At 42.4% G+C, this 24,511-nt stretch overlaps 1 protein-coding gene across 3 annotated transcripts in view; it reads left to right on the top strand.

Annotated features, from left to right (window-relative positions):
• The first annotated feature begins 4,417 nt into the window (after positions 1-4,417).
• LOC124168540 (homeobox protein homothorax) overlaps positions 4,418-24,511 on the top strand; it is an 822,993-nt gene continuing 802,899 nt past the window's right edge. For all 3 annotated transcript variants that reach the window (XM_046546881.1, XM_046546882.1, XM_046546880.1), the window contains exons 1-2: positions 4,418-6,629; positions 11,687-12,042. In XM_046546881.1, coding sequence (XP_046402837.1) covers positions 6,615-6,629; positions 11,687-12,042 — 371 coding nt within the window. In that variant the 5' untranslated portion in view covers positions 4,418-6,614. The remainder of the gene's footprint in view (positions 6,630-11,686; positions 12,043-24,511) is intronic.

Here is a 24,511-nt window from a genome sequence, read left to right as displayed (position 1 = left end):
CTCGCCTCGGGAGCGATGAGTAAGCCCGCTTACTTTCACTCCAATGTCTTTCCCTCGCGTGGAGATGTGGGAAAAATATTGAGTGCCTAAACGCTCGTATGTGGAGATGCATTTACGGACAGTCTTGTTAATTGTGTGACATTTTACGATCCCTTATTTTGGGGAAGCGATTGCGCGATTTTGATGAACTTCGGCACACGCCTCAGGAAAGGTTATATGTTTTGATGGGAATAAGCCAATTTTGATCTTTTAACCCCATTATGTGGCCCCAAAAGCAAAATATGCTCTTTCCTTACGGAGTTTCTATGTTAAAAATATTGGTGATAGAAAAAAAGTCTTCATCTCCTTTGTCTCAGGTGTCATTTCCTAGAATATCGGGCATAGAAAAAATAATTAAACTTCTATAATCACAAAGTTAGAAAAATGAGAAAACTATTGTTTATGACTGATTTTAAATTTTTGGACAATTAATAAATAAATCAGTACGATTGTATGGCTGAATCACATCAACCAAGTCACAAATAATGTCAAGAAATTTTGAAACTTCTGGAAGTTCAACAGTAATGTTCATTAAATGCCATTCTATTCCATCTTGTATTCATGTGACTACGCATTTTCAATATTTCGCTTCCATACTAAAACAACGTCAAAAATCTGAACCTTAACACTTCTGATCGGTTTGAGGAAGTTAAATTTAAAACTTTCCTTTTAAATTCAAGGTAATAGATTATTTAATGCAAAAATGCCCATTTAAGGCAATTTATCCTGTGTTAAATAAGAAAATGAAACTTTTTTCAAATACCATGGCACTTATAACAAAATATAAACCGCAAATCGTCTTCATAAGTAAAGGAAAACCTGACGATAACGATTGATCATTATAACCTAGTCAAGTGTTATTATATTTAGTCTTAAATAGTTATCCTCATGCCAAGTGTTGTGAATATAAAATCTACCTATCTTGAGTTACTGAGGACAGAGTTTTATGTTATGTAGTTCAATATGTAATGAGTGTATCTATCATATTTTTTAATTAATTTAGCATACAAGCAATGACATGACTTTCCACTAACGATAGTATTATTTTTGCAGTTTTCCTTTACACCCCTACTGTACTCTACTTCACGACTCTTTTAATTCTTTTCAACGGACGTTGATGCGTTGAAACAACTATCCTGTCAATTAGATTCCAGTTAACCATTTTAATTCGCATTTTTGCCCTATCTTCATGTGGATTTCATGAGGAGGTAATGAAGAGGAGTTGTGAGAAAAAATGTGAGATTAAGGGCTACGCATCTAGTTTTTTTTTAATGGATATAGCATAAGTGGAAAATATTTACGCGATTATCTAATGCGTCTATCCAGAAGCTTAAAATTCTTATTTTATCGCGTCTATTTCTATCGTCGTGCTTGTATGCCAAGCTCATCTCTGGGCATAATTTGGTAGGCTCAAAGTCCACCAAGGAATCGTTTCCTTTAATACCAGTATAGAGTTTATATCAGTGAAAAGGGATTATGAAAATTAGTTTCGAGGTGACTTTATCGTGTGCAGTATATTTGGCCTAAATACATGCCTTTGGATAAGTGGTTGAATCTTAATTGACTAGGGCATGGGTTTCCGCTGCCTATTATTCTTTTGTATCCATGCTTACAGGCCTGTTTCTGGTCTTTGAAAGCCAGTTATGTGGCAGCTATCTGAGAGCGCCACGCGTGTCGGAAGTATCGCTTCGGTTCTTTTCTCAGTGAAAGTAATCACCGTGACTTGTTTCAAACCATATCATGGGCTCGATCAACTCGACAAAAGGATTAAAAACAACACAAAGGATTACTGAAAGAGGTGAAAACGACTGGGTTCGATGTGCGCTTAGAATTTTTCAGTTATCTTCTCTTATTAGGTTAGTTAGAATCTCTTATTATTAGGTCGGAAAAATTAATGAATATTTCTCTGAAGAAAAAACGGCCTACTGCTTGTTATAATATGGAAAGGCAAGACATAGATGTATTATTTACTTTCTCGGGAACGACAATCTTTTTTTGTGAGCCTCTTAATTAAATCTAGAGGTTTCACTCCCCTGAATATTTCGTTGCCAGAGCTTACGTTGCATAGATAAGCGGAAATACATAATTTTTCACTCTGAATTGAACTTAATCTGAAATTCAACGCTTTCGGTTAAGTTCCCACAGCCAATATTTTTTAATCTTCTCTCTCTTTAAAGAAATGATAACTACTTCTCGGAGAATCACGTAGCATACATAAAGTTGCGTTAATAATTGAAATAAGGAGAAAATTTGTGAATTTGCTCACTACATAGAGCGCTGACATGTTTTTTTTTTGAAGTTTTTTCAAATATCGATTTAAAACTTTTACACTTATGATCGGAAGGTTTTAATAAATCGTAATTTATCAATAGCATTTAATTTTAATAATAGAATAGCGGTATAATTAAAATAAAAGTACACAAATACTTAATTTTGGCCGAATTGCACGGGTTAACGTGAGCCAGAGTTACACGAAATCCAGGTAAAATACTACAAGAACTTATTGAAAATGGAATCAAACCGGCATCATTTTCAAACTTCTAGCTGGGTATTATGCTAACATAGCTCCTAGGAATAGCGTGAGGTTTCAAAGCTATCCATTTTTCCTTGTGTAAAGATATAGCTGTAATTTCGGCTTTGAAAAAACTTTTACCATATCGCTACAGCAATAAACGTTTGCCATTTTCTTGTTCTACAGAATAAGTTAATGCTTAAGCATTAGTAAACCTTCATAAAAAGGCAAGAATGCTATAATCAACTGATTTTACGGCAAAATGGGTTTTCAAATAGATATTTTTACTTATCTCTTTTGGCACCGTAACACGATAACTAGGATAATATTCTTTATCTACCAATTATGGACATTCACTTTGTACCCTTACTATTATTCTGATAGAAAAAAATATATTTGGCTTTGTGGCTGGTTTTTACTCCAATTAATCCAGTCCCTATACCTAGTATATTGGATTATTCTATTTCATATCAAGGATCATGTTCGCTGATTCCAATAAAGAATTTCGGAATAGATATTTTTTGAAAGGTTAATTTAATAATTTACCCTGATCTCCAGTGATCACAATAATTTGTATTGAATCACTTGCATAAAATTTTCCTCATTAACCAATTCCAACCTTGTGAGGTATAATTGTGAGGACTTATTTATTAGGTATCATAAAATTGGCCAAGGTTTTCTAACTCACATTGATATATTAGCCAGCTATTATTCTCATCCAATTGCATACATTAGCATTGTAAACAAATTCCTCATTATTTTCATAAGAAATGTTATATAAGATAATGGTAATAATGGTAATTTTCCCGTAAATAGGTGAAGGAACGATCTTTCTTTTATCTGTAATGAAAATCACAGTTTTTCCATTCTAACTGAAGCAGCTGAACATGCTCATATCATAAAAATAGCTTACATTTCTGTTGAGCAGTTATTTTTATTCACACTCGAGCCATTTGATTCCGAATATCTGCTTAAAAAAAACTCGAGTTTAAAGCGGCATTCATATCTAGATATAGAACTAGAATCTCCGTTTCGGACCAGAAGCAAAACCGAATATAAATCTAGTATTCTCTCAATGCTTCCAGTTTCTTCGTGCGGTCGACAGCCTGAAGAGGCATCCCTATGATCCGCTCCGCCAGGCGCGGCGCAGGGAAACGGCAGCGGCGCGGAGAAGAGCCGCGATGCGAGGTCCCTCCGTCAGCTCTCCGCCCGCGGAGTGACTCTAGCGGCGTCCTTCTGGGAGCGCTGTGGTCGCCAGCGACTCCACCGACGAGAATGGAGCGAGTGAAGTTACAGCGGGGGCGGGGGGCGTAGGCAAAGAGGAAGGGAGAGGTGGGAGGGGTTGAATCGCTACCTTCCCCTCCCTTCCCCAATCGAAACCGGCCGGAGGATGCGCGGCGGCTTCTGCGCAGCCCGCGGGCGGGGAGGAAGCCACCAGACCCTCACACCACTCTCCCGTGCGATTGAAGCGTCTCCCCCACCCACCATCGACACGGCCATCGGAGGAAACGCCTCCCGACCATACAGCAGCCGCCCTCTCCTCCTCGCACCCCACCCTCTCGTCACGTAAGTCCATCCAGGACCCCCCCACCACACCTCCCCGTCTTGCGAGCGAGTTCACAAGGCATCCCGACGAGTCAGCCTCCTTTAGGGCCTTACCTGAAAGCTTGCAAGCGTCCCGCCCATTTTCTGGGCTGGTTTTCAAGCCTTTCCCAAAGTCTCCCTTTCCCCCCCGCTCGCGCATGTTTTCATGGACCTCCCCCTTCCCTCTGCGGACCCCGCCCCCCTCCCCTCCTCCACGTCCTTCTCCTACATCCCCTTGGTTTCCCCTCCCCTACCGCCCCGTGATTGACAGCTGGCAGAAGCGGTTCGTCTTTGCTAGCGCGTGGTAGTCTTCGTGGAGCGGCTCTTCGCCTTTTCCGTTCAAAACCACGCGGGGAGGGGTCTTCTTATTGAGGCAAGGAAAGTGTGTTTGCCGGTGGGCGTACCAACGGATCCCTAGAGACGTCGCCGCACCCAGGAGGTCGCCGGTTCGAACCCCCCTCCCCATTTCGAGACAAAGCGTGTGTTTACTTACCAGGAAGGGGTCGGGAGGCCCTGGGACGCCGCTGTCACGTGTACAACCGCTTCTTTTCCGTCGGTTATTCGTGTTTTTTTTCTCGTTTTCACACTTAAAATCGGGTTTTCAATCAATCCCAGCTATTGTGCGCCAGTGTCCGCTTACGGGAGGAAAATATAGCTGGTCTGCTGCGCATTGAAAAGTGTCCGTGTTTACGTCGCGTTCGGTATACGAGTGTTTTGTTGTCAGCCGCGTCATCTTAACCGCGAGCCGACATCGCCGAGTTCTCGGGTCGCGATCTATCGGAAATTGCCACCGTCCTGTCCGTCAGTTCAACCCACGGAACCCGGTGAAAATCGTGAACTGGAAGTTCTCAGTCGGAGGAATAAGCGAGAGGATTGTATAGAGGATATTAGTTCCTATAGTCCTCCGGAGGTGTGGTTCCTGCCGCTGTCCTGAAGAGGGAAGTTCGGATCCCGCGCCGTCTGTTTTTTTTTCATCCCTCACAAGTCCCGCACCCCGAAGCCGACCTATCACCGGAGCCCAGGACGGAGTATTGGTCCGCTTGTGCGTTTGTCCTGCCCGTTCGTCCGCCTGTGAGTGTGTCTGTGTCAGTTGTGCGGGAGTGCGGTGCGCGGGCGCAGCGGATCGACACCCTGAGCAGAGTTCCGCTCCTTTTCCCACCCCGACACATCCCTCGCAACCCCCACACCCCCCCAACTTTTCCATACTCTGCGTGGAGCACTCCTACCCCCCACTTCCACCGGCTACGTGGGTGCAAGACTCCCCACTTCCCATACAAAACTCACACCATCTCGCCAATCTCCGAGCCTCCCCCTTGCCGGTAAGGAGACTAGGGGCGGCGTACTAGCAGCACCCCGTATTACTCGCCCCCCAAACCACCACCGACAGTCGCCAGTGCCCACCCACACACAAAACAATCCCGTCAAACCCCACGACGCCTCCCTCATCTCACGATCTGTCTCTCCGCGGGGTGGACACCCGATTTTCGTCACAGCCGGGGGTTTGGCCTCGTGGTTCATCCTCCGCGGGAGCGAGACAGCCGTGGGTGCAGAGTGGAACGCTGCAGCGCCGACCTCAACCCCGTCCCCCGGCGTCCCGGCGACTGGCCAGCCGGCGGATCGCACTCCCCGTCTACCGGCTACCCGCGCGGGCCTTGTTCCTGGAGTCCTGGCCCGTTTCGCTCAACCCTGCTTCCAAGTGTGGTGAAGGGGGTCCCGGAAGACCCTTAGAACGCTGCTGGAGCAAGGTCCTCCCAGACTAAAGTTAGGAGGATTCCGTCACCGGTGTCGTCGCCTGTTCACTTGTGTTTACGCTCGTAAAATACGGTCGGGAAGTTCACGCTGTCTTACCGAGTCCGTTTGACTTTCCGGAAGGGGTGCAGTCTCTCGTTCTTCGTTGGACAAGCGCGTAAAAACGGGGACCTCAGGAGAACTGTCGTGGATAATCCTGGAGGAGACATGCAGCAAACCTTCTGAGACGGAGACACACTCCGTATTCGACGCCAGTGAAGTGTGGCCCTCGCCCCAGTGAAAAGAAAAAAAGTCCCCAAAATTTTTGTGATCTCGACAGATCCCTCCACAAAGTATACGAAAGGAACCGAAAATCCTCGCACCCACCCTATCAGATCTCACCATTTCCCCAAGTATCTCGCATGCCGGACCCTCCCCCATCCGCCACTAGTGGTCCCATCAGGCGGTAGTGTCTCCGTGGCCGAGGGAAACGTACGCAAAGTCTTTCCGCGGAAGAAGCAAAATAACCCCGCGAGTTCCCTTTCCCAGTGTCCCGTCAGGCCCTCCCCGTCCCAGGGGGAGCGGTTCCCAAATTTCCCTGAGAGGAATCGTAAGAAAAGAGCAGAGTACCCGGAGAGGCTAAAGGGTTAGCGATCAGTGCACTTAGTCAGGGGAAGAGTGTTTTAAGCCCTTGAGGGTGGAGTGTAAAGTGGCCCTGCACGGAGAATACGAAGTAGCCGGCAGGGCGTTCATGGCTCAGCCAAGGGTAAGTCGTTGCCTGTTGTCTGGGCTAGTGTGTTTTGACGTACCCAGGAAAGCCAAGAGTACAAGCTCAAAGTTTGACAAGTTTGATTGTCAGGCAACGGAGGAATCTGTGCCTAGTGATAATACTATCTGTTTGGTGAAACCTCAAAGGAGACGATGCAGTATGTTAAACGGAGGATGTTTTGAAGTTGTCACACGATCATAAATGATTTTTGAATCCGCCAAACCGGGTGTATGGTAGAACTCAGTTCTGCAGATTTTTGTTAGTGGCTTTATGCCCTCTGGCCTCTGGCAAGCAGTATGGTACTTATATTTTTCAGCGTGCTATGTAGTTATTGAAGATAGAGTACGTGCCTCACTTCTTGTGAGGGCCGCGAAAGATGCTTAGGCAATATCACGCATTCACTTTTAATTATGGCTGTTTTTCTAAATCGATAGAGCGTGATGGGTTGTGGAAGAACTTTAGTTACCTGCATAATGGCTTTTGAGAAATGATTTAGGCGCGTTAAGGACTCAAATTTATTTAATGCATAATTTTTTGAAGCGTACACATGCTGAAGTAAGCAATTATTTCTTTTTTATTTCTTGGATTTCACTTCCTAAGGATGTCAACCATAATAACCATACCGTGGCATATCGTAAATTTATAACAGAATTTTTTTAAAATGTGGATACCTATGGCTAGTATGTAGGGTTAATTTTTTAATATTTCCATATTTTTACCTCTCTTTAGCTAGTCTGACGGTGTTATGCGCGAGCTCCTCGGGTATATCCTTAGCATCATGTTTGCGAATCCAGTATGAAAGAAAAATATTGATGCAACGACTAACTTTCATACATTGCTGAATTTTTGGGGAAGTCTTTCCCTCAATGTAATTTTCACTGGACTACGGCGCCCTCATGGGATTGTAGGTACCCTTGAAATACCCTATTTCGAATGAAATCAACACGTGTTATAGTTCGTACGTAGCGGTAAGTTTATACTCCATCATGCGTTATGTGAAGTACCCTTATCCGTGGGACTTTGTCACCGGGTTGGAGACCCTTAGCCCACCTTTCTCCGGGGTTTGAAGAGGGGCAAAGGCATGCACGGCCGTGAGCAGGCGGTCAACACGCGCGTGTCCCGTGATTGACACCGCGCCGACAGACGTGACTCCGCTCCCCGCGGGGCGGACGGTATAACCAGGCACGCCGCCCGTCTCAAAGGGTCGCGAGGCACAAAAGACGGCGATGCCTTTCCTCGGTTCCGACATTCCTTCTAAGTCCCCTGCTCATTACCCCCTCCTCGCCATACCCCCCGCTTTTGGTCCCGCATTATGCATAGCCATTCATTAAACTCCGCGGGCCGTCCCCAAGCTTTCGGGGTAACAGCGACTTCGGATAACAGGTACCAACCTACTCCCCCCAACTGAGGAGAATTTAGGATTCCACGTGTCCCGCGCGGAAGGAAATTTCAACCCTTTTCAATCAGATTCAGTCGCATATCCTTCCCTTTTCGTGCTGCTAAGTCATTAGTGTACCGAAGAAAATACAACCCAAAGTTCATTACCGCGCGATCTGTGCCGGCCTAGGAAAGGTGCCTATGTAGAGTGACGTTCCCCTTTTAATTTTACGAGGATCACTTGAATTGTTGCCTTCCCTCTGAATTTTCTTTCTAAACATGCAGTTTCGCTTGTACATTTTCCGTAAACTTCTAGCCCCTTTAATACGTTCCCTAAAACGAGATATTCGCCTTGCTGAATGCCGTTTACTTTCATATTATTCCTCGTATGTAACAGATAAAGCCTTCATATTCGGTCATTTTAGTTAAAATATTTCCTGAAACCAATTGTATTAAAAACTCCGTAGTATTACACTGGAAACATCATTATCCACTGAAAAAGACATTTTTCAGAACTCAATTCTTATCAATAGGCAATATGTCTAGGGGCGTTAACATCTTAGTCAATTCTCTTTATTTAGAGATTTATTCCAAAATTTACTGATTTACTCATGCAATATTAATCTCTTAGATTGGTTTATTTGAAAGAGCGATTTAAGTTAGAGTACAGAATAGTAGACATATAATTGCTATGTTCTTGCTCGCCTTTCCTTTTCTATAAATTTCCCATAGATCATGTGGTTGCATAATAAATACTATTATGAGTGTTATTTTCCTTTTTCAAGGGTATTTAACGTCACTGTGCGCAGTTTTAGAGAGTTCCATCTAAAATACAGTTCGTCAGCGTGAAATGGCATTATGAATTAAAATTAATGATAGTAAGAGAAGACCAAAACGGTAGAAGACATGTATGGATAAAATATGTTAGAATCATATAAATTTCAGAATTGCGAGTTAGATATATGACAGTTGGAAATGAAAAACGTATAAAATTATGGTATGATTTCTCTAAAATATTTTTTCAGTAGCGTCGTCAAAATTCTCAATGAATAGTTTGAAAACCTTTAGTATCACACCAAAAATTCGACCATTCGAAAAATTCGAATTTGACTTCGTATTTATGTGGTGCCTGAATTAGCTCTGAGGAATATGAGAGACACCAATTTTCATTTTATGTGAAATAATCCGCTAAAAAAATGAAAGGAAACGTTTTACATCATTGTTGTGTTTTTCCCTCATGAGTGCAGGTGTATTCAGAAAATATTCTCCTTTCGGACAAGGTCATTGGTTGACAATTACATAGGTAATTCGTCACCGTTTCTGTGAAGTCATTCGGGGAGCATCAATCACTTGGTGTAATGGCCGCGGCCGAAAGTTTTCGTCGGGGATAACTGTTTTATGGATCCCTCGCCGTCCACGTGACATTAGCCACATGGTCTTGTTATTCCGCACGGACGAGGATCTCCGGCTTAGCTATTTTTTACACTTTTTGCGAGATTAACGCGTTGAGAGTTGTGATAGCAATAAAATTACTTCGGTAATAGTTCGATATAAGGTAATGACAGTTCTACTGTGGTGTTTCCCGCATCATGGTCCCTGTTATCGGGCCCGGATTAATCAGAGTTCATAGAAATATCAGGAATAGCCCGGATTTTGCCATTCCGTTTACTAATTTCCACCATATATCAATTCAAACGGCTGGTGGGGGCTGTCGTTGAGGTTTTTATGGACCATTTATTATTTGCTTCTAATGGCCTCTGAGGCGTATATCGACGTTTTTAAGGAGTTCAATTTCCAGTCAAGATATCATAAAAGTAAGCTTAAGTCACTTCATTGTTGACTGCAAGGTTGATTCAGGAAAGAGCAAGATCACATCACCGGTGCTAGCTCACTTTGGAACTGAAAGAAGCGTTCAGTTCACGTTAAGGCGTGGTTTCATTTCTACTCTTAACTTACGAACAATATTTTATTAATTTTATTGTTATGTGAACTATAATTCAAAGAGAACTTGACTAAGTTTTTCTAAAAAATGTTTTATTTTCCGAATCCAACTGTCCCAATACGGTGTCTTTGTATTCCTCCGTGTGGTAACTTGTATGCCAGTGATAGAGAGGTTAGGGACTTAAATCATAATTTTCAAAAGAATTTGTTAAATAGGCTCCGATATCCTTATTATTCTCAAGCGTTAGATACCGTGTATACATATAATTGCTAATAATCGAGAGTGATTCGGATGAAGACAAGAACATCACTTTCATGGAGATGTATACGTTGACAATTGCTCATGAAGGTGTGAGACTTGAGTCGTAAACGCACCTTGACACATAAATTGGCGTTGAAATCTTCGTATTATTTGTAATGTCTGGGTATACGCATCTCAAAAAAATAACAAGTAGCAATGCCGACGCATTTTATCGAAGGACTGTCCGCTTATCTCGCACGCTCTCCTTGCTCATAGCGCAATATTTATTGTTAGAATCGAGATACATTGCTGCGCAATTGATCTGGAAATAAATCAATTCTGTGAGATGCAGCCTCCAAGTCTGTCTAGGTACATATAACGTGGGAGGTAGGTTTACTGTGAAAATATGCCATGAATGCTTTTCTCAAAGTGCACCTGTTGTGCACTTAAAACTTCTATGGCGGCGGAAATATAAATATCATTACTCTTTAATGCACTTAAAATGTACAGCGCGCTGCAGGTACTCTTGGCTGTTCCATATTCCTGGTTGTTAATGGAGTGTAAAATGACTGGTTATTGTTATGTCCTGACGATTTTGTTATGGTCAGTATCATTGTTCATGTCATTTTAATGTCATCACGCCTGACTTCATCAAATTATTCTAAATGATTATTTTCTCGCTTTTTCAAGGAAGTCGCATTCAAAAAATTCCTGGTACTAAACCACGATTGGTGAATTCAATTAAAATTTTGTCCATGTGCGAAGATTCTTTTCCTCTAGGCGTGATTGTCAAATTTTGTAAAACCTTATATTTCCTGTGTTGATAATATTGCTCACAATGTTATCGGCTTGAGAAGAATCTACTAATAATGTAAGATCCTGTATTTAAGATGATGCATATCTGAAGAAAGAACAAATCTTCATATCTATTTATGCATTCTGTTTGTCTTGGCATCATTCCTACATATCATGCCTGTAGTCTATAAGAGCTCATTCTAATTTTATTTTAGTGCACTCTATGCACAGTTTAATTTCAGTGAAATCTTTTTAAATTAATTTTATTACTTGTCTTCTCATTCTCCAGCAAGTATTGAATTCATGATCGCATATATGCACAATATATTCTTTAATCATTCTTAATACCTAAATCATTTGCCGAAATATGTTTCTATATGTACTTAAATAAATCTCTTTGTCGTTGTATATTGTCATATCTGTTACTTATACAAACTTTTCTTTCCCTTTTGTCACCAATTTGACCGTCATCTCCTGCATCTTCGCCCAATCTCCACGGGACCGCCAACGCAACTCATCCAACGTCTCTCTGTGCCCGGGACGACTCCGTCCACGGCTCACGGACATCGCATCATCTGTGCAACCCAAATAAATCCCCATTCACCAAATACCATCTACAACTAAAACCCCGAAAACGACAATAATCATCCTCATGAATATGTACACACACACACACAAATGTGCTCGTGGACCGACACAGTATGATGACGGAATCCACCCGTACATGGAGGCCCCGCCGTCCGTTGGCGGCGGCGGCGGGGGCGGAGGTGGAGGCGTCGGGGGCGGCATGTACGACCCCCGGGGGCCTCTGCAGACCCTCCCGGTGTCGCACCACTCTCCGGCCGCCCACATGAACCACCACCATCACCACCACGCCGGGGGCGGCGGGGGCGGTGGAGGCGGCGGAGGTCCGCCCCCGGCCATGCACCAGCCCTACCACCAGGGGAACCACGTGGGGGCGGCGGCGGCGGCTGCGGCGGCCGCGGCCGCCGTCTCCAACCACGTGATGGGCGCCGTGCCGGACGTGCACAAGCGGGATAAGGATGCCATCTACGGGTGAGTCTCTCTTATGATGGACGCATTGCCCATTGCCAATGCAATTCACACGTGCTGCTGCTCTTGTGGCCTGAACAATGACACGTTACACGTTGCTTACCCTGTTGTGAAAACATAATGGTTTGTGTTGCCTGGTGGGAGAATTTTAACGAGGGGCATGCGCCAATACATAACGCCCAATTAGGTCTGGAGCACTTAATCTTCATGCGTGAACTTAGGTTCATATTCATGTGGAAATTACATAAAATTAATTGATATTTAGTGAAAATATTGTGCAGTTTCTGTGATAGTGTATGGGAGAGAACTTGTGAGTCACGCATACGGTAGTGATCAAAACACTGAGACTTAGGAGTAGATCCTATACACATTGCATTAGGTGGCTATGGGTACACTAATAAGCAATGTGCTGTAATGATTTTGGTTTGTGTTAGTTGGTAGGGGGACGCGTTTGAGAAACTAAAGGAATGCTGCGCTCTCGTATCAACATTACATAAAAGCATAAAAAATGTAGTCGCCGCTAAAATTTTGGCCGTTTTGTGAAAATGATATTTGCTATTGCCGTTTAGTGAAAGAATTTTTCATCCTAAATGCATTGCATAATTGATTAAAATGCAAGTACGGACATTGATTAGCACAACTAGGTTTCCTATGCGCTTAATCCGGGTGTGTACGTCGAGGAGAGAAGTTGGAAAGGAATCTATACTTCTTATGCATGGTAGTTGGCCAAAATATGCAAAGAAAATCTGCGCCTATAAATGCTTTCTTAGGAACTCGGTGTCTTTCCATTGAAAATGTAAATGCTGTTATAAAGATATTTTTACAATTCTATTTCCTTCGAATTAGAGATCATTCGTCTAAACGTAAAAGTTCAGTGCTTTCTGTACATTTTCATTTGGATTTAACAAATTTCTAAACATCAGACACTTGGTGTTCTGCATTGATTGTGATCCTACATTGATTGTGCCCGTTGTAAGGAAGTGTTAGGTACTTTGGATTTTTGGTCATTGATTTTGATGCTTGAAATGTTCAAAGTTTGATTGTCCTGTGCCACAAAATGCTAACCGATCAGCACTAATGCGTTTATGACCGTTTTGGGGAAATTGTTTTGGTTGCCCGTTTCGTGGAAATATAAGTGACTTCTGCCTTGAAGGCCTTTGCATCGATTTTCACTGAACTAATAAGAACTTCTTGCTCTCGTATTTGCACATATTACCAACTGTAGGCCCTCAGCACTACGAGACGGCGAAGATAAGAATACTTACTTTGTTGCTCTTTGTCGGTTGTTGAAGAAATAAAGAAATATTGGAACGTTCCCAACAGAAAAGTTCTCATAATTACAGCACCATATTTTTTTATAGTCGAATTTGCTAAACTCTTACGCTTCGTTTATTTATTTGTACTAGGAACTCAGGGCCAAAGTAAATCAATCAGTAACTTGGTATTTATGACAATATAGCAATAATTATTGTGGTCCGTATCAATCGATTCAGTATTAAGGCACGCTTGCCAGATTTTCTTTATACTGATTTCTAATTTCCTTCCCTTATTACTATTTTTTTTCCCTTGAGGAAGTTTAGAATCCCCTATCGAATCAAGAATGAGGTTTCTTATGAACCGTGGTGTTCGCGTGAAAACATTCCCCTGGCGATGCAGTTCAGGAATGAGAATGTGCCTTCGCAGAAGAGCCTTCATTACGTAACTTCGTTTAAGCTTATATTTACGATTTTGCAAAATTTTGAGGAATGTTTATTTCTGATGAGCTATCATGTGTGAGTGTAAGACGGAAGGGTTGCGGAGTTGTATCTGCTCATAAGGAAGTGTTCCCTCTATATTAAACGGTTATTTCACAGCATCGTGTCTTTTCTGCATCCCATCATATGTGGTCGTGTTTTTTACTAAGTTTTTTTAGATAAATAAATTAGTTACAAGGCTAGACATTACTGCTATTGCATCATTGTCTTAACTTTGCCGACCCATATCGTATTATACACAGCCTTCCGTATTGGTAGTCACGATGTTTCAAGTTTTCGTGTACGTTTTTGCTAAGTAATGAGAAAGTAAACATAAAATATGCCACACAAAAGCTTCAAGTACACTAATTCTTCTTATGAAGTGTTTTCACTAGATTTAGTGGTTAAGTCTCAAGTACTGCAGGGGTCTGCTTGAGTTTACTCGTCATTCGTTGTTAGTCACGATTCAACATAGTATCCAAAGATATTTTTGTCCTAAGAATGGTAGCGTGAATGCATAAATGTGTTGGCAAAGAATTACAAGTAGGTATACACACGATCTCTCGGTGAAGTGTTTCCAGTTGTTTCTCTAGTGATGTCGCGGAGTATTGCGAGTTTTGTCGGAATCTTGGTGGCTCTCGCGAGGGAGCAGGATGACATGATTTGACGCGGGCCGTCTCTCGTTTTGGGGCCCGTCCCGTCGCTAGATTAATGCGGTCGTGGCGGGCTCCGATGCCAAATTACTCGCCCGTCCCCGTGCGATTTCAGTGGAAACGCAGCCCGTGATTCGCCAGCCCACGAGTATATTTCGGATTGAAATGTGATGCACGAGCGAAGTCATGCCGAAGTATTGTTAGACCCGATCGGCTATAAATAAGTCCACTGCTCACTGCTTCTCCTGCGAGGAAGTAACGTCGCACGATACTATTTCCCCGAGTGACAGCAGGCTCCCTAGTCATGTATGCGTATTACTAATGTATATAAAACACTCCGCGCGACGCGTCACATCTCACGCGGTAAGGATTCCGAGGCCTTTGCAGTTGGCTTAAAACATGGATCGCGTTTCGGATGCGCATTGGTTGAATTCCTGCTTTCCTTGAGCTTACACCCTTCGATCGCCTTCGGTGGGTTAAGAGGGTGAGAACCATTTCTCGTCGATATAGTACGTAGTAGCACTAAGCGGTTTACATAGTCAGCATTTATCATAAAATGGTCGCATTTTGTCCATTTAATATCACGATATCGTTTCCATAAATTGTTGTAATGACTACCTATTTACTTAAATAGCTCATCCTGTGGTTTTCCTTATTATTGTACATAGTAAGTTTCATACTTTCGGCATTGTACCTCGTAGCATCCGAAAATTATGATGCCATATAATTATTTTCAATGATTTGAATCCCTCTGTTGCTTGCGATTGTATTCTATTTCACGGCCTAACTACCTTCATTGGTGTCCAAAACACCTTCAGAGCAACTGAGAACTAGGTGTATTTCTAAATGCATCTTCGTTTCAATCCATTTAGAACGTTTTATCGACCGCAAGGGTCGGAACATTTTCTGTGCAATGAATTTCGCCGTGATTTCGCTAGATTTTCATCCTTAAAATATTTATTTTCTCAATTTCACTCCAAATTTGCCTCCTTATAATCCGTCTAGCCTTTTCTGTAATATAAATGTAATAAATGACAAATCATGGCCCCAAGCGTGAAAAATATTGAATATTTCGGCGAAAATCAGCGATAATTAAATCATTGGTTCGTGGCTATAGTTCTTAATATTTTGTTTTAAAGACGGTCTCATCACGTGTGAATTATGATTTGGATTAATTAATGTCCCCTCGTTTTGAGTGTGTGGAATTTAGTGAAGCCTATGACCGGCTTAACCGCGACGGTCAGCTTAGTCCGAGTCCCCGGCGACCGAGTCTGCCGCGAGTCGAGGCCTCATCGGCCGCCACCCGCTGGACGAACGGATCCCTTCGGAGCACCGCCGACATGTCTCCCCAGCGTGAAGGTTTCCCGACGGGACCGTAGACAATACACCTACTTAAACCCAATAGTAACCAAGGATGTGTCTTTAGAATAACAGTGGGGTAAACCTTTTGCTATCATCTTCCTTAATGGAGGAATTTTTTTATCTGAGTGATTGCTGTTGGTAGATGGGAAACTTCGGGACGCGGAATATTCGTTTTGTGGAAAGATCGTTCGCGGAAAGCCGCTTTGCCGTCCCCGCTCACTCGCGACCTCGCCACAATTTTCGGATTGAACCGCGATCGATAGTTTTATTCGCATCGAAGAGTGTGAGGTGGAAATTTTTGCCGGTATCACTCATCCGGCGTTGCGCGCAAAATTGCCCGGAGATCCGTGCTGGAGATGGGCCCGAGCTGTTTCGGCCAGTCTCCCGATGGATTTTTACGAGCGGTGGGTATACGTTTCTGGTTGTTTGTGTTGTGCGGGAGGGGACGAAGGGGGGGTATAAACGCGTATACCGTTTTGGTGGCGATGGAAGAGAGAGATGGTTGGCAGAATGGAATATATAGAGAGAGGGGACCTATATATGCGTGTATGGACGAGACATGGAGGAACGGCTGTCATTCCCCGGTCCGACTTGGAAAGCTTTTCTCGTCACCCTACTCATATAGCCACTGATATCCAGTGCAGGGCGGGCTGGCAGATAGGCTCGTGAGTATGCGGGAAGTGCTCGAGAAAACATATTTCGAAAAAAAACACCGTTTCCACTGGGGGAAAATATATAACGAACGGGGTCAGGCATGGTTGTTTTTATATCCTTTCATTTTCACCGTTCCGTTTCCGGGGTTACGGGGTAATAATAATGCAAACGAGAGGTAACATCATTCATTAACCAAGGTGGGAATGTTTATGCGCTCGTCAATAGAGAAAAAGAGGGCACCGAGCTATACTTATCCTAATTAAATCCTGGAGGGCGGGAGCGTAATGTTTTTCGGTAGCCCTTACTTTTTATGGCGGACTTTTATGTTCCACGAGGCAGATAAGAAAGTTATTCCTCTAATTGTTTCTAGTGCATTAAATATTTTTACTAGGCCCCGGCATCGTGTCAATATTTCCCGTGACCAACTCGAAACTATTCAAAGATAAAAAGTCCTGTGGTATGCATTACGTATTCACCATCGACCGTTGGATATCATATAGGCCGCATAAAAGTTTCGAAATGTACATTAGCTGGTAATGGCCGTCTCGCTCAAGAGTCCGCGTCACATATACAGTAGAGCATTCAAAAGGTTTGGTGTCAAGTGTTTATCTACGCTAAGCATTCTTTTCATCTCTCTGGTATGAATTTTAATTTCCGTGATTTAGCTCATCATTTTTCACATATACCTAATGAAAATATCTGTTTCACATAGCTTAAAAAATGATTCATCATGAATCCGCGGAATTCAGAAATTAATTAAAGAAATAAACAACGTGAAAAAATTGTGAAGTTTTATTTATCAATCCATAATTAGTTTGGTAGTTTTGTGCGTTTGATCCGATTATAATTGCTGTTACCGTTTGTCATTATGAACCGGCTAGTTGTTGGCTAACTGAACAGTTATGTCCTGGTTATTTCTAGAATAAAACTTTTCATCGCAGCGATAAGGCTAGCGATTAATTTTTATTTGTTTTACCTAGTAATAAATTTTTAAAAGGATAGGTTAGTGTATGAGGAACTGACTGATCTAAGCAAAATCAATATTTAAATACCGTGGACATTTCCCGATGCCCTCGGATCCAAGCAGTTAGTTAATTTGCTATTGCTTATTTTAGGCGAGAAAATAGATTTCATGATTTTTACCTTGAACCCTTGTTTTGTAGATGCAAGAAGATTTGTTAATTATTACTTTAAACGCATTGTGGAGATAGGCGAATAAAAAGCAATCTGGCTGAACTTTGTCAGGTAAATAGCTTTATGTTTAGTCATGCAGTTGCCTTCTGCTATAGTTGTCATGTTTATTTGAAACTGTTGGTTTTGGGAGCAAAAACATTGTTAATGAAACATATGTTGTAATGCGGTACAATAAAGTTGAAAAATTATTCCCTATACCACCGCGTAAGGTTTAGTGAATCAGAATCAGTCTGATCAATGCCGAATCTATATTAAAATATGCTAGTTATATTTTATACCTTCTGCTCCAGCATAATGTATTCAAAACTGTTAGTTCTAGGTTAAAAAATATTTCATGTTTATCATTTCAATAGCTTTGTTTTGTATTTTTATATAATTTGAAAATTATTTCTTATAAAGCAGCGTAAGGATTAGTAAATCAGATTCAGTCTGATAAATGCCTAATCAATAGTTAAATGTGTTGGTCATTCCGCTGCAGTGGCATAATAATGTATTCGAAACTGCTAGTTTAAGGGGAAAATATATTTCCAGAGTTTTATTTCGCTCTCTTTGTTTTGCATTTAAATAAAAAATTTCAAATTATTCCTTTTATCTCCGCGTTTCGGGTCAGTTTTGATGGCACATCAAAATGTTCGCGCGCTCAAATTACTTGCGTTATGTGCGTCGTCCCCGTGTGAGCTGATGCCTCCCACCCCATCCACCACAGCGCACCACACTTGCCAAAGCCCCCATCTCGATCGGGTTTTACGCATTGAAAGCGTCGCCGGTGCTATTCGGAACAGCCTCAAACGCGTTGCACCGTAATCACCTCATAATCGGCACTCCTGAGCGCCCACTTGTCGCAAAATCGAAAGATATTGCCGCCACAACTCCATAGGATCTGTATTGGCAATTATTTTTACGGCGTTAGATAAAAATTTCCGGGGACGATGAATATTATTTTTTTATTCAAAAAGAGTCGAGTGGGGGGAGGGCGGGAAAGGTTGAAAAAAAAAGCGAAATTTTCATCGGTGCCAATGAAAGAGAAGTGGAGGATATCCCCATATCGTACCTCCCATGCGATGATCGAACGTCTGCGGACGTCGATGTTCATTTGTTTTGTTGTTGTTGTTGTTTTTATAACTTCTTTTTGTCGTCGGACAAAATCATTTTAGATCCCCACTAAACCGACGGTCACCTTCAGCAATTCCCCCATACTGTGTCGCGAAGGGGAAAAAAATATGCCCATTTTTGCGTTCGTGAATATGAATTATTATTTGGGGACCCTCCCTGCTATTTACGTGCTCGGGCGTCTGTCTGAGTTGTGGCTCAAGCGGTATAAACGTATTTTGGGTCGATGTTCCGCGAGAGTTCGACATCGGATGACGTTGACGCGGGTGGACGTCGTGTGTCGAACACATCAGTCCGCGTTACTTTCAGCGGCAAGTCGCTGGGATGGTAGGGGAGTGAAGCGAATTCCATCGCCCCATCTTCGCCTGCTCAATGATGCGTTTTCTCTCCCATTGCGTGGAAGCAGAGGCATTGTTTAAGGCTCCTGACTCACTGTGTCTCTGTGCCAGTGAGGTCTCTTGGCTTTATTGGCGCCAGGTCGAGTCCTTACGTTGGCTACGTGCTTCTTTTCATTGATTCACCGTCGGAAGTAATGCCAAAGTATGGATTTATGGCTGAATTAAATTGGCAATTGTCCTCTATTCATTAGGTTCCCTGAAGACAGCGTAAGGTTGTCGTGAATTTTTTCGCAAATTCGTCAGTGTTTGCCGTGGTTTGTCGAATACCTAATTAAAGCCAAACCACTCAAATATCATTGCAAAGACTATCCGCGTTATTCTTCACTGGAATTTCGCTAACTTATACAACATATAAGCAAAATTTTCAAACATATTTTTTGAGACTCCAAAATGAATGTTCCTATAATTTGAATATCAGAGCGTACTGTAGATTTTCATATTGTGGGATAAAAGTGTTGATAATGTGTAGATTTGATCAGTGGAAACAGGAAAAATGTCACGGATAAGTTGGTTATCAACACGTTTGCTAAATTTTCGTAATAAAATAGGAGAAATAATTTAAAATAAATAGTTTTTTAGATTCATTCATATCGGGCGTGGCTTGTGCATAATTATACGAATTATGATTCGCGTTATTTGCCACATAAGATAAGACCTTTAAATCATGACTCAGTGGATTTAGTGCAAACATTGAGAATAAGACAGGAAAACTTCTCTTTCACGAGTTTCTGCTCTCTGTAATCACACGTTGGCATGGCAATTTAATTGTCAGGAACCCTGTATCTTCTTCGTTTTACGTAGGTATCTTACGGAGAAAATTATACCATAAATCCTTAATTGTGAGCGCTTTTTGATGTCTCAGGAAGGCTACTCCTAAGATTCTTCTAATTAAGCGATTACATCATCACTGCTATTGAGGGTGGTTTTGTGTTCGTGTCGCAGGAAGTTTTTGGTGAATGCGTCGAATTTTTGTATGCATCTGGAGGGGTTTGAGACAATGTGCCAAGGAAGTCTTTGGGTCGGAATAAAAATACCACGTCGAAGATAATGGAAGGTTTTGTGCCAAAATGGAAAGATCAAGTGGTAGAGATACCAAAAATCGCTGCGAAGTTCTTATTTTATTCGCGAATTCAAGGTCCTTGAAACATGTGAGTTATCTGAACGATTGTGAGTAAGATTCTGAGCAGAAATAAGCAATTTTCTGGACTCATTTTCAGAAATAATCGTCCACCTCATAGTGACATTTGCATAAGTTATTACCGTATTGTCAACGTTATATTCATCCTAGAGTCATGGGATTTCACTTATGCTGTGGATACTCATGCAAAAGAATTTCATATTTTTTATCGCAGTTAAAACCAAAAAGGATACCTACCTCTCACGTAAGCATCAATATTACTGTAGACTTAGTTTGAATATTGATCGGAACATTTACACAGTAATTACGGAGCATAATTTAGCCGTGTCACTCAATTTAGAACGATAATTGATATAATCATTAAAATATGAAGCGTATCAGTAGGAAGTAAATTTTTTCCGAGACCCTTAAAAAATTCCGTTTGCCTGAGTTAGGACTACTTATGGTTTCCTTCCTCTGATGGTCGCAATTACGTGATCCAAGATCGGACCCATTGTTGGGGGAGTGTGGAATTGTTGCGTAGGCCCAGGGTTCGTGCGGGAAATTCTCGATGCCAACTGTCGTGCTTTCCGATCCGATGCGGACGGAGAGATATTCTAGATTAGTCTTTTTTTTAAGACTAAACACCCGAGTGCTTCGCTTCCAAATAAATTGTAAGGGATTCGAATCTAGCCCCGGCACGCTCGAGCAGATGATCAAACAAGATTGGTGCCCGAAAGTTACATGCAAACTTCTTTGTACGAACCGGAAGATTTCTCGGTTGTAAATTCGTGTCGTTAACATTTCCTCTTGGATAAAAGAACAATAAAATAGTGTATTTAGATTTTTTTATACGAGTATTTGCTAAAAGCTGAACTTCTCCACAAGCTCCTTTTAGGCTGGTGTTCCCATGCAAGCCCTTATAGATGAGGAAAGATATGCTAATTGCAGCTCCGAAAGATGCCATAATTAGCGGCAACCTCGCGCGCACTTATGGTCTTTCATTGCAATTCTATCATTCACGCAGGAATATGCCCGCGACGGCTCAGGTGGACGCCCAGTTTTACCAGCCAGATCCTCAAATCTAGCCTAATCCCCGAGCATAATTGACGCTAATCTGCATAAACAATGGCTCTACCGAAGGCGCGTAAAAGTTTTAGCCCGCTTGTCGGAGGGTGGTTCTCCCCGCGTTCATTTCCCCAAAACTGATGACAAATGGCCACCGGACACAAAAGCGACGACTGCGGATCCCGAGGCCTGTGTGAGTTGTCGCGGTATTAGTCGAGCAAGCGCCTGGCCTTACTCTCTCCCGTACTGGAATTGTTAGTTGCGTCGCATCTCACGATCCAAGACCCCCACAACCCGTTAAGCCAGAATACCTAAAGGGAACCATAGAGATTTTAAGCTTTCAGCGGCGACGGTGCCTATCGAGGAGGCTGCCGGGAAGTAAAGGAGGGTGTGGGGTGTACAGGAGAGATTCAGGGCCGGCAGACTAGGGGCGGGCGGACGAAAGGCCGAGAAGAAGGTGTTATGGCTATGTCCTAGTTTCGTGAAAGGACGACTCAGTTTTACGGTTGAAGTTAAGGGAGCTCGCGAGGTAAGATAGGGCGTCTATTCGAGCAAGTCCTAGTTCAGTTATCAATGGCAACAATCCTCGTCTCCCGAGTTTGTGCAGAAGTTGTGATTCCCGTCTGGCGTGATTTTTGCCCGACAGGCAAGTCTCGCCGCGGTGATGGTCGATCACGCTGTCCTTTGAAGACGTTCCACGTCTCTATCGAGAAATAACTCATATTGCTTCAATTCACCTTAGAGAAGTTGATATATAATTCGAAAAAGGTCACATTAGAATTTTTACAAACTCGGAAGGGCCCTTGTCTTTGAACATTATCTTTTTTTAGCTGCATTATTGAGATCGAAATATATGCTCGCAGTTACCTATATGACTTAAAAAACCTTTACTAAATAAAATTGTGAAAATCCATAAAAATGTAATCCAAATAAAATAAATGTAAGTAATTCGTCCGGGATTTAATCTTTTCATAAGGTTCTATTTATTCCCGTTAAGCCTTTCGTTGAATTAAGAGGGAGAAGTGCATGCATTCTGAGATGTACTTTATTTGTAATAATTATATTTCGGATTTGATCACGCAAGTGGTATCATCACAGGTAATTGTATTTTTTGATTTTTGCTATAGTCGTCTTTAAATTTCGATTTGGCGCATAATTTTCAATGTCGAAATATGAATTTTTACGCGACCGTGCCATTCAAATGCACTTGAATGATATTCATGATAAGATACTAATTCTCTATGGAGGAGGAACTGTCTTTCATCTTTTGATCTCTGATTTTGCCTTACAAAATCCCGCGTTATAAAAGCAATTCCCGCTAACGAATCTTCTCGCTAATCACGACCTACGAATAAAGCTCTCAAAATCGCTAAAGTCAGCATTGTGCCTATGATCAGTCGGAATAGCTAACATTCCTCAGGAACTATTGCATGCACGCAATCACCGTTGCTTCGACGATCATGCGCGAGGATTATGCATTAGAAGAACACTCCCGTAAGAAACGACGTGAAGCAACATCCACGATAAACGCTTAGTGTGTGCGGTTTGCGGGAAATCAGTCTCGATCCGACGAAGACGAAGTTCGTGGCGAGGAGCTAAAGGCTTTCAGCCACGAAGCAATCTCTCGAACGGGTTTTATAAATTTATTTGCGAAATCGTATCAGCTGGCTTGCGAGTGAAATTATTCGCTGCGCGATTAACCCATTGGCCTGCTGCATCGTCGGGGCGCGTAAGACCTTTCAAAGGAGCACGTGGAAGGACTGTGGGGTTTGATTGGGGCCCGCGTGGGTGGGTGGAAAGCCTGCTAGGTGTGTGAATGGGGGGGCCTGATGGCCAATTTGGGGGGGAGAGTTTGCAGGGGTCGAAATCGTGGATGGAAATAAAGGTAGCGTGGAGATAGGCGGGGAGGGTGCAATGGTTGTAGCCGGAATTGTGGGTTGGGAATGGTTACGGAGGTCTTGGAGGGGGTGAGATTTTAGTTCTTTGCGAGGGTGAATTGGGGGTGGCACACGTATAAAAGGGGTGGTGGGGGTGGGTTTACGACGAGGGAGCAAACCATCACCGGATAGAGGGGTTCTAGATCGGCCCATAACGGATGTCGTCGACGAAGCTTCATTTCAGTTGAATCGAGTCGTATAGGCTTCCTCGTCGCATTTCTCTGCTTCCTCTCCGCCGTCTCCCTGTCCTCCTATCTTCGCCTCAATGCCGTCTTCTCTTCCCGCCAGACTTACCCTTTTGCCTCCCGGTGTCTTTCGCCCTCTATACGGGGGCCGAACGTGTAAGACCTGCTGGTGCCATGAATGGATTCTTCAAGGTTTTTGGCCGGGTTAGGAGATGCTGTACCAACGTCTCGAAGGCATTTCTAAGAAATAAAAATCATGTTGGGATAATATCACGAGGAAAACTTTCAATTGCTATATTTGTATCGTGAATTATGAATTGTTTTTGTAAAAATTCATAGTGTGTCAGTGTATGTAATTTTTAAATTTGAGCTTTTTACCAGTTTTGTACTTAAATCTACCAATAATTTGGTATTAGTAAATAACAATTGCTTAAGAATATTTGATGTTATGACATAAGTCTTTTTATTCAGCAAATATCATGAGGCTCATGGATGTTTTGGTAAATTTCGGTAAATAGAAAATTCAGTGGGGGAAAGTATGATTGATGTTGTGCTAGAATTGAGAATTTTGAAGAATTTGGTTGCACTCATGTACTAGGGAATCATAGTAAAATTTAAGGAAGGAAATCCGCAGAATTTTAACCAAAAGTTTGTCGCACGCGTACAATCTTGCATTCTGGCGTTAGAATTTATTGGACCTCGAAGAATTGAGATCTGGAAGTGCGAAAACTCTCATAAAGTCCATTGATAGGCCATGTATGATGTATGACTCAGATTATGTGATTAAAAGAAATAATTTTAAATGATCTGAAATCCTTATGCACCCTTACGAAGAGTTAATTGCAACATACGCACGTGCGTAAATGCATTTGAAAATGAATCGTATACGTATAGCCGTGAACTTCATGAATCCATTCGCAAATTAATGAACTTACTTAGGGTGGTAAAATAGCCCCAGTCCTAGAAAACTATGCAGCTCGAAGTTCTCGGAGGCCCTTATCAGTTTGCTAGGATGGTTGATTTAGTTTCCTTCTTTGGATAGGTAATCATCCTTCAATTGT

This window comes from Ischnura elegans, chromosome 11 (genome assembly GCF_921293095.1).
Source record: "Ischnura elegans chromosome 11, ioIscEleg1.1, whole genome shotgun sequence".
NCBI classification, from domain to species: domain Eukaryota; kingdom Metazoa; phylum Arthropoda; class Insecta; order Odonata; family Coenagrionidae; genus Ischnura; species Ischnura elegans.
The sequence above is the reverse complement of the archived record's forward strand: the minus strand, read 5'-3'. Positions and strand labels throughout refer to the sequence as shown.